The sequence below is a fragment of the Babylonia areolata genome, chromosome 23 (genome assembly GCF_041734735.1).
Source record: "Babylonia areolata isolate BAREFJ2019XMU chromosome 23, ASM4173473v1, whole genome shotgun sequence".
Taxonomy (NCBI): Eukaryota; Metazoa; Mollusca; class Gastropoda; order Neogastropoda; family Buccinidae; genus Babylonia; species Babylonia areolata.
Window position 1 is genome coordinate 50,951,142 of NC_134898.1, and position 16,424 is coordinate 50,967,565.

A 16,424-nucleotide genomic window follows, 5' to 3' on the forward strand; every position below is an offset into this window, starting at 1 on the left:
ACACAACCATTCAAACTCGGGATATTATCTGATTTCATGTGGATACACAACCATTCAAACTGGGTGTGTTATCTGATTTCATGTAGATACACAACCATTCAAACTGGGCGTATTATCTCATTTCATGTGGATACACAACCATTCAAACTGGGCATGGTACCAACCAGTTTTTGTCATATGCAAATAAAGGTGGACGTTAGTGTTCCTTTCTTGCTTTTTCCCACTGCACACAATCTGTGCACAATCATAACATCTCAATTTGGATTTTACATTTTCCCCCTAACAAGCATGGCTGTTCCCGAACTGCATGAAAGTACAGGGCCAGGTAGGAGAGAACACACCACACAGCCTACCTTCCAGCAGGTCCAGCAGAATGGTGATGCCATGTCAGGTAAGACAGAACACAGCAACACAGCCTACCTTTCAGCAGGTGGCAGGTGGCAGAATGGTTAAGACGCTCAGCTGCCAATACAGAGAGTCCGTGAGGGTGTGGGTTCGAATCCCGCTCTCGCCCTTTCTCCTAAGTTTGACTGGAAAATCAAACTGAGCGTCTAGTCTTTCGGATGAGACGATAAACCGAGGTCCCGTGTGCAGCACGCACTTGGCGCACTGAAAAAGAACCCATGGCAACGAGAGTGTTGTCCTCTGGCGAAATTACGTAAAATGAAATCCACTTTCATAGGTACACAAATATGTAAGCATGCACTCGAGGCCTGACTAAGCGCGTTGGGTTATGCTGCTGGTCAGGCATCTGCTCAACAGATGTGGTGTAGCGTGTATGGATTTGTCCGAACGCAGTGACGCCTCCTTGAGAAAGTGAAACTGAAACTGAAACTTCCAGCAGACCCAGCAGAATAGTGATGTCATGTCAGGTAGGGGAGAACACACACCACACAGCCTACCTTCCAGCAGGTCCAGCAGAATGCTGATGCCATGTCAGGTTGGACAGAACACACCACACAGCCTACCTTCCAGCAGGTCCAGCAGAATGCTGATGCCATGTCAGGTAGGGGAGAACACACACCACACAGCCTACCTTCCAGCAGGTCCAGCAGAATGGTGATGCCATGTCAGGTAGGAGAGAACACACACCACACAGCCTACCTTCCAGCAGGTCCAGCAGAATGGTGATGCTATGTCAGGTAGGGGAGAACACACACCACACAGCCTACCTTCCAGCAGGTCCAGCAGAATGGTGATGCCATGTCAGGTAGGGGAGAACACACACCACACAGCCTACCTTCCAGCAGGTCCAGCAGAATGGTGATGCCATGTCAGGTAGGAGAGAACACACCACACAGCCTACCTTCCAGCAGGTCCAGCAGAATGCTGATGCCATGTCAGGTAGGAGAGAACACACCACACAGCCTACCTTCCAGCAGACCCAGCAGAATAGTGATGTCATGTCAGGTAGGGGAGAACACACACCACACAGCCTACCTTCCAGCAGGTCCAGCAGAATGCTGATGCCATGTCAGGTTGGAGAGAACACACCACACAGCCTACCTTCCAGCAGGTCCAGCAGAATGGTGATGCCATGCCAGGTAGGAGAGAACACACACACACACCACACAGCCTACCTTCCAGCAGGTCCAGCAGAATGCTGATGCCATGTCAGGTAGGAGAGTGAACACAGCCACACAGCCTACCTTCCAGCAGGTCCAGCAGAATGGTGATGCCATGTCAGGTAGGAGAGAACACACACCACACAGCCTACCTTCCAGCAGGTCCAGCAGAATGGTGATGCCATGTCAGGTAGGAGAGAACACACACCACACAGCCTACCTTCCAGCAGGTCCAGAATAACAGTGATGTCATGTCAGGTAGGAGAGAACACAGCAACACAGCCTACCTTCCAGCAGGTCCAGCAGAATGGTGATGCGGCGAGTGGCGCGCAGGGTCCCCTCTTCCGGATCCCTCACAAGGGCCACAGCCGCCTGGATGCCGGAGCGGAACAGGTCCCTGACGTACTGCCGGTTGAAGCCCTGAGGCTGGGTCACCTCTGTTGCCATGGGTTGGGCATCCCAATCCGGGCTGGGCCCTGACTCCATTTCCTCCAGCTGCACATCCGTCACGTCAACCTCCGTGGGTGCAGCCTAAAGACAGGAAAGAACGGGCATCAGAAAGACGGGAGACCATGGACAGGAAAAAAGTAAATGATAAATAAAATGAAGCGATGAACTTTTTTTTTGTTAATCATGCATGCATTCACACATGCACACGCACACATGCATGCGCACACACATATATCTGCTCACATACACACACACATGCTCACATGCACACACACACTCACTCTCTACACACACATACTCACTACACACACACACACACACGAAACCACACACACTCACACACATACACTCCCATACACCAACACAATGCCCTCACACACCCACACCCACACCCACCCACAGACACACACACTCACACACATACACTCCCACACACCAACACAATGCCCTCACACACCCACACCCACCCACAGACACACACACACACACACATACACACACCCAACACCACCACCCCCAACACATTAACACCCGTTCACACCCACACACCAAGCCACACACTCACCTGCCCTCCTTCAGCCTCAGCGGAGGCCTCTCCCCCTTCCTCCCACTGCATAAGATCGTCTGCAGTGTCCGCCATCTGCGATTCTGTTTCCATGGGAACGGCGGCCATGATGAGCTGCCCTGGGGTGTGTGTCTGGAGAAGGGTGATGGAGGGGACGGGGCGATCTGTGGCCCTCAGGTCGTCAATGTGCACACAGTGCCAGTTGCCTCCCTGTAACACACACACACACACACACACAACATGTACGTGTGTTTGCTTGTCCCTGGCAGCTAATATCAGATATTTTCACAAGTTTACAGTCGGCCAAACAGCAGAGTGTGAGCTGTATGATCAATGGTTTTTCCCACTGTGACAGTAAGTCATTTACAGCATTTAAAAAAAATTTTTTTTTGCGAATGACCATGTCTCTCAAACTAGGAGGCTTGACTGCACTGGCTCTTAGTGCTTGAGGGCCAGTTGGCCGTTGGGGACCATCCCAATGCCAACTGTCCTAAAGCCCACTTGGCCAAGAGAGTGGGAATATAACTTGAGCAAGGCACTCTCCACCAAAAACAAATTCTGGTCCAGATAGTCGTGACAGCAGCTGTCTCCTTACTGAGAAGAAAGGGGTCTTCCTCTAGACACAAAGCTTGTATACATAATATTTTCATTTACCTAGTGTGGTTTTTTTACCCAGCATACACATCAAGCTAACTATTCAGTGTCTCCTTGTGGTCTGAGTGATCTGACTTCAGATGAACAAAAAATTGGAAAAGACACCTGCCATCAGTGGACTGGGGAAACGCATTGTCTGTGCCGCCACCCAACTGCCAAACAGCTCTGAAGGAATAATCACTCACCAGGGTGTTGTCTAAATGTGAACATTTGAATTAAGCTGGGCAGTATTAAGTTTTGTTGTTGATTTTTTTTAAGTGAGCTGGTGCATCGCATGCTCTCGTTTTGAAAGGCAGTAAACATCTAAAACATTGAAAAAAATGATTATTTAAATGTCAGACCCCTGCCGGAGTCTGCACTAGTGGGTTACGGTTAAGTATGTGTAATTAAATGATTATTAAAAATTTTTTTAAAGACACTCACCAGGAACCCAGTGAAGCAGGCTCCAGCGATGCTGGGCAGCTGAATGATGAAGACAACATGATGCTGGCTGGAGCCATCCGGTCGCAAATCCTGCATGCAGTACTGGGCCCCCTTGATGAGGTTCTGGTTCGAGTCTCCGCTGTCGCACTGGACCAGCAACAGCTTGTGTCCTTCCTGACTGTCGCTGAAGAACAGTCTGCACAGAGGTACCCCCATCAGTCACTGACCGCTGGCCTTCACTCTAGTGCTACACTGTAGCTACATCATCACACTGTTCTGTAGCTACATCATTACACTGTTCTATAGCTATATCATTAGACTGTTCTATAGCTATATCATTAGACTGTTCCACAGCTACATCATTACACTGTTCTGTAGCTACATCATTACACTGCTCTATAGCTATATCATTAGACTGTTCCACAGCTACATCATTACACTGCTCTATAGCTATATCATTAGACTGTTCCACAGCTACATCATTACACTGCTCTATAGCTATATCATTAGACTGTTCCACAGCTACATCATTACACTGCTCTGCAGCTACATCATTATGCTGTTCATTACCCTGTTCTATAGCTACATCATTACACTGTTTTAGTGCTACATCGTTAGACTGTTCTGGAACTACATAATAAAACTGCGCTGTTCTATAGCTACAACATTACACTGCTCTATAGCTACATCATTACACTGCTCTATAGCTAATTGAAACACTGACCTTCACTCTCTTGTGGAGTGACGACCTAGAGGTAACGCGTCCGCCTAGGAAGCAAGAGAATCTGAGCGCTCTGGTTCAAATCCTGGCACAGTCGCCAGTATTTTCTCCCCCTCCACTAGACCCTGAGTGGTGGTCTGGATGTTAGTCATTCGGATGAGACGAATAACAGAGGTCCCATGACCCAGTCCCAGTCCCAACTCCGCCCTTCCTGCCCAGTCAACCAAGCACTGACCTGAGCTGTTGGCAGAACTGCTGTTCTGTGTCAAAGGCCTGCAGTGACAGCAAGGTCACAGTGCACACCGACAGAGTCTTCTGCAGAGTTGCCCTCTCTTGTTCCGTCAGCAGCTTGGAGTGAGTCGTCACCTGAAGGAAACAGTCACCACACATCCAAATTAACGCTACGCTTTCAGCTTACTTCTATGCTTCTTTCTTTCAACTTATTCCTTTCAATAACCATTCTTTTTTCTGACTTATTCCTTTCAGTAAACGTTCTTTGGACTTATTCCTTTCAATAAACTCTTTTTTCTGACTTATTCCTTTCAGTAAACGTTCTCTGAACTTATTCCTTTCAATAAACCTTCTTTTTTCTGACTTATTCCTTTCAGTAAACATTCTTTGGACTTATTCCTTTCAATAAACATCTTTTCTTCCGACTTATTCCTTTCAATGAACAAGAAGAACAGCAGCAACAGTGGTAGCAAATGCAACAGCACCACTGCTGCCAACAACACTGCACACCCAGACACAAACACAGAGATTCCTTTAGCACCGTGACCAACCCAAATAACCCAGCTGAACCAACAAATGAAAAACACAATCAACAGCAACCACATATGCACAAATAACCCAGCTGAACCAACAAATGAAAAACACAATCAACAGCAACCACATATGCACAAATAACCCAGCTGAACCAACAAATGAAAAACACAATCAACAGCAACCACGTATGCCCAAATAAGTTAACTATTACATAGAATTCAGAAAGCAGAAAAGTGAAAGGTGATGATGTGGTTAACACCATCATGAACAACTGAAACCTGGAGACTGGAGACAAGAGTAAGGATGAAAGTAAAAAAAAAAGAAAGACTAAAGATCTTTTACAGCCATGCGGACAGTGAATTCATATTCACCATGTCTAAAGGCAAAGGCATAAAGTTTACTTCTTGTGCCCCTGGGGGCATCGAAACGTCACATACATACATATTTTAGATACACCATACAAACAGTAAGAGTGATGTCAAAAGAACAAAGAGGAAAAAACAAAAGACCAATAGGCACCGCCAATATACATTAATAAATAATTCATCCTCATCCATTAACCACAGACATAGCTTTACCAATAGGCACCGCCAATATACATTAATAAATAATTCATCCTCATCCATTAACCACAGACATAGCTTTACCAATAGGCACCGCCAATATACACTGATAAATAATTTATCCTCATCCATTAACCACAGACATAGCTTTACCAATAGGAACCGCCAATATACACTGATAAATAATTCATCCTCATCCATTAACCACAGACGTAGCTTTACCGATAGGCACCGCCAATATACATTAATAAATAATTCATCCTCATCCATTAACCACAGACGTAGCTTTATCGAAAGGAACCACAAATGTACATTAATAAATAATTCATCCTCATCCATTAACCACAGACATAGCTTTACCAATAGGCACCGCCAATATACATTAATAAATAATTCATCCTCATCCATTAACCACAGACATAGCTTTACCAATAGGCACCGCCAATATACATTAATAAATAATTCATCCTCATCCATTAACCACAGACATAGCTTTACCAATAGGCACCGCCAATATACATTAATAAATAATTCATCCTCATCCATTAACCACAGACATAGCTTTACCAATAGGCACCGCCAATATACATTAATAAATAATTCATCCTCATCCATTAACCACAGACATAGCTTTACCAATAGGCACCGCCAATATACATTAATAAATAATTCATCCTCATCCATTAACCACAGACATAGCTTTACCGAAAGGAACACCAAACAGAAGAGACAAATGCTTTTAGTTTTAGTTCTAGGACTCAGCATGAGAACACAGGCCCAATCTTCTCCTGCCATTTTAACCTTCCCCAACCGAGTGGAGTACCCATTCACAGCTGGGAGAAGTGAGGAAAACTGGAGCACAGTGCCTTTCCCATGAACACACCACCATGCCAAACTGGGGCCTTCAACAATGATCATAAGTCAACACTGACTTAGAAGTCTACACAAAGATCAAGACCAACATACAACCACCAACAGCCAATCCACAGTAACCTACCACCTCAGGATTACACAGACAAACTAGACGGTACCACCGCCTTTCTGAGACATTAAGGTGCTAGACGTTCAATCTGAAGGTTCTGGGTTACAGACCTCGGCAAAATACTTGATGGGTAAAGGACAGAGATTCTTCCCATTTTCCTGGTCCATGATTATGCAGGCCTGCTCCTGGACCCCCTCTGTGTGCATATTTATGCAGAAGATCAAATGCACAGGTTAAAGATCCTGTAATCCATGTCAGCACTTTGGGTTATGGAAACAAGAACATACCCACCATGCACATTCCCCAAAACAGAAAATGGCTGCCTGCAAGGTGGGGTAAAAAAGGTCATGCTCATAAAAGCCCACTTGCCTACGTGAGTGGAGACAGGAGTTGCAGCCCACAAATGCTGACGACGAAGAAATCACCTGTCTGTTGTCTGTTGTTGCTGTTTTTCTTTCCCTTTTTTTTCCTTTACTTTTTTAAAAATTTGTTTACCCTGTTGTTTTTTGTTGGGTTTTTTTCCTACTTTCTATCAAGTTTTTTTTCTATTCCATACCATTGTAAAAGTATGTATTTATGTCTGCTATAAGGTAAATTTTGAATACAATCTTTTAAAATAAGAAAAAAACAAAAACAAAAATGATATAACCTGTGTCATGAGCATTGTTCCATCATCAAGCAATGTAAAATTTGGACCAAAATGTTTGAAAAAACAACAGCAACACAAGAAGAACAACAAAAGACATCACCTGTACCATGGTTATCATCTGTCGTCTTGGTGTTGGTGCAGCAATGTAAAATGTGGACAAAAATGTTGGAAAAAAAAAGGCACTCACCTGTGCCATGAGCATGGTTCCGTCATCCAGGTGTTGCTGAAGACGTTGTTCTAGGTACTGCAGCAGGTGTTCATGCTGCTGCTGGTCATGGTACACCTGGCTCCAGTGCTTGTCGTGCGACCTCACCACAGCGTCAGGGGTGGCACACCACAGCAGCATCCTCTGGCTCTCCTCCAACACCTGATGAAAAAAGCCACATCCATTCAATTTCGCTTTTTTTTCCCAATCAATTTTCTTTAACACTTTCACTACCAAATTTCTGAGTGAAAAACACTCCCCACAGCCAAACATTTAACTCATTCTACTCCAGATACAAGTTAACTCGTACCAGGATTACTTCCCCTGTGGACCAGGTACCAGTATTCTCGAACCGACAAACTATTCTAATTTCATTCATTCTTGCTTGGTACTGCTAGCATTCTAAACTGAACCGTTTATGGATTCCTGAAGCGTGTGTGTGCGTGTGTGCCTGCGTGAATGTGTGGTTTGTTTTGGTCTATCATCAGCTGCTGTTAATTCTAATCTGTTTTAATCTCTTTTTATGGTGTGCATGATCATTTTATGTTGGTGTTTACAATAAGTCTGTGATTGCGCAAGTTGATTTCCATATGGATCTACAAAGTGGTTTTGATTTGATTGATTGATTGTATTATACTGAATGTACTGCATTTCACACTGCTATTTGCATGTTCTCCCAGTTGTCCAAACAGATACTGAACCAGGGTGAACAGTAACAGTAATGCTAAGCTGTTGTCAACATGACAAAGAAATGGGAATAATGCAGAGCACTGCCCACATAGCAAACACTACCTTTTGTTTTGCAGAGGGGTTGGCCGCCACACCAAGAGTTTCCCACACTTTCAGGACAATGGCAGGTGCTGTGTCAGGGTGGTACCCCATGAAAACGTCCCCCACCTCTTCTTTTTTCTTCTCTCTGTTCAAAACACACAAACATGGGCTGTCATATTCCTGACCTTAAGTTACAAACTCTTTATCAGTGCTTACATTCTTTTCTTTTTTCTTGTTGTTTTTGTTGTTGCTGTGCCATGATTATCTTTGTCTAGCCAAGTATACCTGTGTGAGAATAAAATAATTCTCTGTATTTTGCTTCTTCTTTTGTGAAGCAATACCACCACACCTTTCTCACAGAAAATCTTTCCAGAGTGAAATTAACAGTGTATTGATCATTTCTGATGGCTTTCGTTTTGCCATTACAGTTACTCAAGGATAAAGATTTTAGGAATTGCCTCGTCTTCCAATTTGTCCCTGCAGCAGCAACAACCACCACAACAATCATTAAAATTTCAGGCAGAGAAATCTGTTGTGACAAACAGTAATAAGATACAGTACAACAAGACACAGAGGAAAGGGAGCTGACAGCTCTGTTACCTTCTTTGTTCAGTCTGTATCCCTCACAGGCAACAGAGAGAGATATGAAGCAGAACTTCAACCAACACAGATCAAGACTCACCCCCTCAAACAAGGCAACCTTCACCGAACCAAGACCCAAGCCATGAACGACTTGACTTTAAGGGCATCAGCCAATAGATTGTTAAACTCCCAGTTCAAGAAAAGATAACAAAGTTTGATTTGAATACTTATACAGCACCTTTCCTCTGTCAGAGACCAAGCTCTAAGCACTTTATAATGTACATGGAGTCATCTGCACAACAGGTTGCCTACCTGGGTTGAGCCGACTGAGAGCTGTCTTGTGGCACTCACCATTCGTTTCCTGTATCATTCATTCAGGCTTCATCACATGCAAACTTCTTCTTCTTCTGCGTTCACTCGTATGCACACGAGTGGGCTTTTACGTGTATGACCGTTTTTACCCCGCCATGTAGGCAGCCATACACCGTTTTCGGGGGTGTGCATGCTGGGTATGTTCCATAACCCACCAAACGCTGACATGGATTACAGGATCTTTAACGTGCGTATTTGATCTTCTGCTTGCATATATACACGAAGGGGGTTCAGGCACTAGCAGGTCTGCACATATGTTGACCTGGGAGATCGTAAAAATCTTCACCCTTTACCCACCAGGCGCCGTCACCGTGATTCGAACCCGGGACCCTCAGATTGACAGTCCAATGCTTTAACCACTCGGCTATTGCGCCCGTCATCACATGCAAACACACACACACACTCATAACAGAGCGGATTGTATGATAAAATTTTGCCAGGGAAAATTCTCATGTTGCCGTGGGTGCTTTTATGCATGTTAAGTGCATGCTGCACACTGGATCTTGGTTCAACACCTCCTCTGAACGACTGGTGTCCAGACCATCACTCAAGGTCTAGTCAGAGAGGAGGAAAATTCTGAGAGATCCATACACCCAGATTCTCCAGGTTCTCTTGCTTCATAGGTTACCACTAGGCCACACCACTCCACGTATCAAGACATCATTCAGAACCCCAGAAATAGGCCACACCACTCCACATATCAAGACATCATTCAGAACCCAGAACTAGGCCACACCACTCCACGTATCAAGACACCATTCAGAACCCCAGAACTAGGCCACACCACTCCATGTATCAAGACATCATTCAGAACCCCAGAACTAGGCCACACCACTCCACGTATCAAGACATCATTCAGAACCCCAGAACTAGGCCACACCACTCCACGTATCAAGACATCATTCAGAACCCCAGAACTAGGCCACACCACTCCACGTATCAAGACATCATTCAGAACCCCAGAACTAGACCACACCACTCCACGTATCAAGACACCATTCAGAACCCAGGAACTAGGCCACACCACTCCATGTAACAAGACATCATTCAGAACCCCAGAACTAGGCCACACCACTCCACATATCAAGACATCATTCAGAACCCAGGAACTAGGCCACACCACTCCACGTATCAAGACATCATTCAGAACCCTGGAACTAGGCCACACCACTCCAGGTATCACGACACCATTCAGAACCCAGGCACGGGTGTTCAGTGCTGGCACTTTACTTGGCCCTGCGAAAGTTCGTGAACCCAGGAATTAGGGCATGGATATAAATAAACGCGGCTGACAAACAGGCCGCGCCAGCAGCACTCGCTGTTCGCTTGTTCGGCGGTAAATCTGCTTTGTTTCTTTCGCGCATCATCTCCTCGGATGGATCGGAAATAACGACTAAAGAAGTGGTTTTCTAAAAAGAACACAAAATAAGCTTTCCATTGACTCCAAACACAATATGTTTTCTTACATAGCGGTTGTTGCGGCAACGGCTGAAACATAAATGAAGAAAGAGAAGAGAAGGATAAGCAGAAACATGATCACAAAAATCGTTAAGTTTAAATCCCTCTCTAAGAAAACAGGCATTTAGCACAATAACATCGTAAATACACACAGAACATATAGCATGCCTGCATGCAGATTAGCTTACCTTTTGAGTTGTGCGATTTTTCTTGGCAGCACAACAAACGTTTAAATGAACACACTGTAGCATGGTGAGAGTGAGCAGCAGGGGGATGGAGAGCGGGGGGAGTGTCTGTCGGCTTATGGCACTGCCGTGCCCTTCATTCCACGAGAAAGACAAAGATTTTTAAGGTAAAAAAAAAAAAAAAAAAATGAAACGATGATGTTGATAAAATAATGAAATTGTGTAAATCAAATCAAACTGCACTCCAATAATACAACCAAGAATAGCAATAATTCAACTTTCTGTAATTGCTGCAGGAAATGTGTGGATGCTGTGAAAAGGTGGGAAAAGTGGGGCGGGCCCGAGTGAAACAAAGAAGGCAGTGTCCCGGTTTGGCGCTGGGCCAGAAATATGGCGGCGAATGTGCCGGTCAGTACAGAGTGTGGTGGGAAAGTCTGGCATTAAAAATTTTTTGACCCAAGACGCTAGACGCTGCTCGGCCAACTAAAGAGCCGGATTTTGTGCTCGGCTGAGCAGCCGTGCAGGAACTAGGCCACACCACTCCACGTATCAAGACATCATTCAGAACCCCAGAACTAGGCCACACCACTCCACGTATCAAGACATCATTCAGAACCCCAGAACTAGGCCACACCACTCCACGTATCAAGACATCATTCAGAACCCCAGAACTAGGCCACACCACTCCATGTATCAAGACATCATTCAGAACCCCAGAACTAGGCCACACCACTCCACGTATCAAGACATCATTCAGAACCCCAGAACTAGGCCACACCACTCCACGTATCAAGACATCATTCAGAACCCCAGAACTAGACCACACCACTCCACGTATCAAGACATCATTCAGAACCCAGGAACTAGGCCACACCACTCCACGTATCAAGACATCATTCAGAACCCCAGAACTAGGCCACACCACTCCACGTATCAAGGCATCATTCAGAACCCCAGAACTAGGCCACACCACTCCACGTATCAAGACATGATTCAGAACCCTGGAACTAGGCCACACCACTCCACGTATCAAGACACCATTCAGAACCCAGGAACTAGGCCATACCACTCCACATATCAAGACATCATTCAGAACCCCAGAACTAGGCCACACCACTCCACGTATCAAGACATCATTCAGAACCCCAGAACTAGGCCACACCACTCCACGTATCAAGACACCATTCAGAACGCAGGAACTAGGCCACACCACTCCACGTATCAAGACATCATTCAGAACCCCAGAACTAGGCCACACCACTCCACGTATCAAGACATCATTCAGAACCCCAGAACTAGGCCACACCACTCCACGTATCAAGACATCATTCAGAACCCTGGAACTAGGCCACACCACTCCACGTATCAAGACACCATTCAGAACCCAGGAACTAGGCCACACCACTCCATGTATCAAGACATCATTCAGAACCCAGAACTAGGCCACACCACTCCATGTATCAAGACATCATTCAGAACCCCAGAACTAGGCCACACCACTCCATGTATCAAGACATCATTCAGAACCCCAGAACTAGGCCACACCACTCCACGTATCAAGACATCATTCAGAACCCCAGAACTAGGCCACACCACTCCAGGTATCAAGACATCATTCAGAACCCCAGAACTAGGCCACACCACTCCATGTATCAAGACATCATTCAGAACCCCAGAACTAGGCCACACCACTCCATGTATCAAGACATCATTCAGAACCCCAGAACTAGGCCACACACCTCCACGTATCAAGACATCATTCAGAACCCCAGAACTAGGCCACACCACTCCATGTATCAAGACATCATTCAGAACCCCAGAACTAGGCCACACCACTCCACGTATCAAGATATCATTCAGAACCCAAGAACTAGGCCACACCACCCCATGTATCAAGACATCATTCAGAACCCAGGAACTAGGCCACACCACTCCACGTATCAAGACATCATTCAGAACCCCAGAACTAGGCCACACCACTCCACGTATCAAGGCATCATTCAGAACCCCAGAACTAGGCCACACCACTCCATGTATCAAGACATCATTCAGAACCCCAGAACTAGGCCACACCACTCCACGTATCAAGACATCATTCAGAACCCAGGAACTAGGCCACACCACTCCACGTATCAAGACATCATTCAGAACCCCAGAACTAGGCCACACCACTCCACGTATCAAGACATCATTCAGAACCCAGAACTAGGCCACACCACTCCACGTATCAAGACATCATTCAGAACCCCAGAACTAGGCCACACCACTCCATGTATCAAGACATCATTCAGAACCCAGGAACTAGGCCACACCACTCCACGTATCAAGACACCATTCAGAACCCAGGAACTAGGCCACACCACTCCACGTATCAAGACACCATTCAGAACCCCAGAACTAGGCCACACCACTCCACGTATCAAGACATCATTCAGAACCCAGGAACTAGGCCACACCACTCCATGTATCAAGACATCATTCAGAACCCAGGAACTAGGCCACACCACTCCATGTATCAAGACATCATTCAGAACCCAAGAACTAGGCCACACCACTTGGCGCAACAGCCGAGTTATTTAATCGTTGGACTTTCAATCTGAGGGTCCCAGGTTCAAATCTCAGAAGCTACGCCGGGTGGGAAGAGGGTGGATATTTTTCCAATCTCCCATGTCAATGTATGTGCAGACCCGCTAGTGCCTGTGTATGCGCATATAAAATATCAAATACACGCATTAAAAATCCTGTTATCCATGTCAGTGTTTGCTAGGTTCTGGAAACAAGAACATGCCCAGCATGCATACCCCAGAAAAACGGAGTATGGCTGTCTAGATGGTGGGGTAAATAAACAAAATGGTCATACACGTAAACTGTTACATGTCTGTCTGAGTGTGTATGGTATGTGTGTGTAACTGAAATCTGATCGAATGACACAGGAAACAAATGATGAGCGCCCAATGGCAGCAGTTAGTCGGCTCTGTTCAGGTAGGCAGCCTGTTGTGCAAATGACTCCAAGTTTGTAAAGTGCTTAGAGCTTGGTCCAACCGAGGACAGGCAGTCCATATCATTCATTCATTCAAACAAGACCAGTCCCAAGTCATTCAGAATCCGGTGATCTGAAGCAATCACTGACCTTCTCATGTGAAGGAACATGGCGTGTTGTCCCTGTGGCCTGGCGGTGACAAACTCCCGTGCCCAGGCCTCCAGTCTTCTGGCCAGGTCCAGCTGGTCTTCAGTCATGATGTTGTTGAGGGTCAGGAAGTGTTTCTCCAGCCGGTTGATGAGGGGGATGGGGAACTTGTCGTACACTGCCTGCTTCTCCGCCACCACGATCAGTCTGTGATGACAGGGATCACAGGGGGAGGTGCGGGTGGGGGTGTGGGTAGGGTAAGGACATCTCACATTATTTGCGGTATGTTTGGAGGGAGAGAAACTTAAACTGTGGGGTGTGTTTTAATGGTGTGTGTGTGAGTGGCGCGTGTGGGTCTGTTGGGATAGATGTGTGTGGGGGTAGCGTGGCTGGAATGGGGAACACACAGAAATCTGGGGGAGGTGGGGCTGGGAGTGGGGAGTGTGTGTGTGGGGGCAGCGTGGCTGGAATGGGGAACACACAGAAATCTGGGGGAGGTGGGGGTGGGAGTGGGGAGTGTGTGTGTGGGGAGGGGTGAGAACATTTCATTTCCTGTGGTATATTTGGAGGGAGAGAAACTTAAGTTGAGGGGCATGTGTGTTAAGGATGTGTGTGGGGGGGAGGGGTGGCATGTGGGTCTGTACGGACAGATGTGTGTGTTGGAGCAGTGGCTAGGAATGGGTTATTTTGGGGGTAGGGGGGTGGAGAACAGGGTGGGTGGTGGGTGGTGTGTGTGTGTGTTGGGGGGGGGGGGGGGAGGGTGAGAACATCTCAATTTCTGTGGTATATTTGGAGGGTGAGAAACGTAAATTGAGGATGGTGTGTGTTAAGGAGGTGTGTGAGTGGTGTGTGTGGGTCTACAGGGATAAATGCGTGTGTGGGAGGGGTGGCTGGAAGGGGGTATTTGGGGGTGGGGGTGGAGAACTGGGGGTGAGGTGGTGTGTGGGGGAGTGGAGTGTGAAAACATCTTATTTTCTGTGGAATATTTGAAGGGAGAGAAACTCTGATGGGGGTAGGGAGGGGGGTTGTTAACCATTATGCACCTAACCCGCCCAATAGTGGCTTGCAGTGTAACACCCAAACCTGCCCGGTACCACCATCTAAACGGAGATTTTCTTCCTAAAATTACCGTGACCCACTAGTGCAGACTCCGGCAGCGGTCTGATTCTTGTCCTGTGCAAACTACTACCTGCCTATGCGGAGAAAACGAAAGTTGCTACGGCCGATAACCTCCCAAAGTAGGTTACCTCCCCTGTGCATCCCTGACTAGCGCCCTCTTTTTCCGGCAGCCATCTTGACTCCTGATCCTGTGCTCTTCATACGGCTAAGTTTTTTCGTATTTCTGTCTGTCTATCGATTCACACATGTGCTTACTATGGACGCAGCCATTGTTGTTTACATAAACAAGACTCTCGTGAGATTCACAGCCTCCATTTCGGCACTTCCTGCCATGCACTTTGCACTTTTCAGAGTCAGATATGCTTGAATTTTAACAAAGTTGTGAATTTTTAAAGTTGCAAGACAAGTTTGATGATTGCTGAGAGCTTTTACGTAATCTGAACGCCAATTCTGAAGATGACTTTGAACCGTTTTAATGATTTTTGCATGAGAATCTTGTAAAAATCGATTGAGATGAGTGACCTAGATATCGACTGACCGACTTTTGCCAACAATGAGAGTGAAGTTGATCACTTGAATGTGAATTGATCACCTGACCTCCAAAATCATGAATCAAACACCGGCCGAAATTGATACTGTCAGTGAGTTAGTCTTGATTTCACTGATATTTATTGGTGTTCTGCATGATCTTCCTGATTGTGCTAGTTCAATGGAATATATTACTGATTTGGTAAAGTTCTGCCAAAGTTTTGAAGTTTCAAAGTTGCAAGATGAGTTCGATGACTGCCAATCGTAGTAGCGTAATCCGAACGACTGTTCTGAAGATGATTTTTGCGTGAAAATTTGGTAAAAGTCGATCGTACTGAGTGACCTAGACATCCACTGACTGAGTTTTACTGGTATTGAGAGTGCAGTTGGTACTTGTGTGTGAACTGATCACCGGACTTCCGAAATCATGAATTAATCACTGGACCTCCAAAATCATGAATCAATCGCCGGACCTCCAAAATCATGAATCAATCGCCAGACCGTCGGAATCAATACTGTCAGTTGTTGATTGCACTGATACTTATTGGCATTCTGCATGATCTTCCTGATTTTGCTAGTTCAATGGATTATATTTTTCTTTTCATTATGGAGAAAATACATGAGGTAGGTTTGTTGTTTGTTTTTGTTTGTTTGCTGTTGTTTTTCTCCCGACCATCATAGGAAAACACATCATCACTCAAAATGAAAAGAACATAAAAATCAGCATGTTCATTGTTGCA

The 16,424-nt window shown here is 45.8% G+C and overlaps 1 protein-coding gene across 1 annotated transcript in view; it reads right to left on the reverse strand.

Annotated features, from left to right (window-relative positions):
• The window catches only part of LOC143297897 (E3 ubiquitin-protein ligase rnf213-alpha-like), a 226,109-nt gene that overhangs the window by 89,954 nt on the left and 119,731 nt on the right, over positions 1-16,424 (reverse strand). Inside the window, 7 exon segments of the mRNA XM_076610432.1 lie at positions 1,853-2,096; positions 2,581-2,790; positions 3,658-3,853; positions 4,614-4,744; positions 7,525-7,704; positions 8,335-8,458; positions 14,041-14,244. Coding sequence (XP_076466547.1) covers positions 1,853-2,096; positions 2,581-2,790; positions 3,658-3,853; positions 4,614-4,744; positions 7,525-7,704; positions 8,335-8,458; positions 14,041-14,244 — 1,289 coding nt within the window.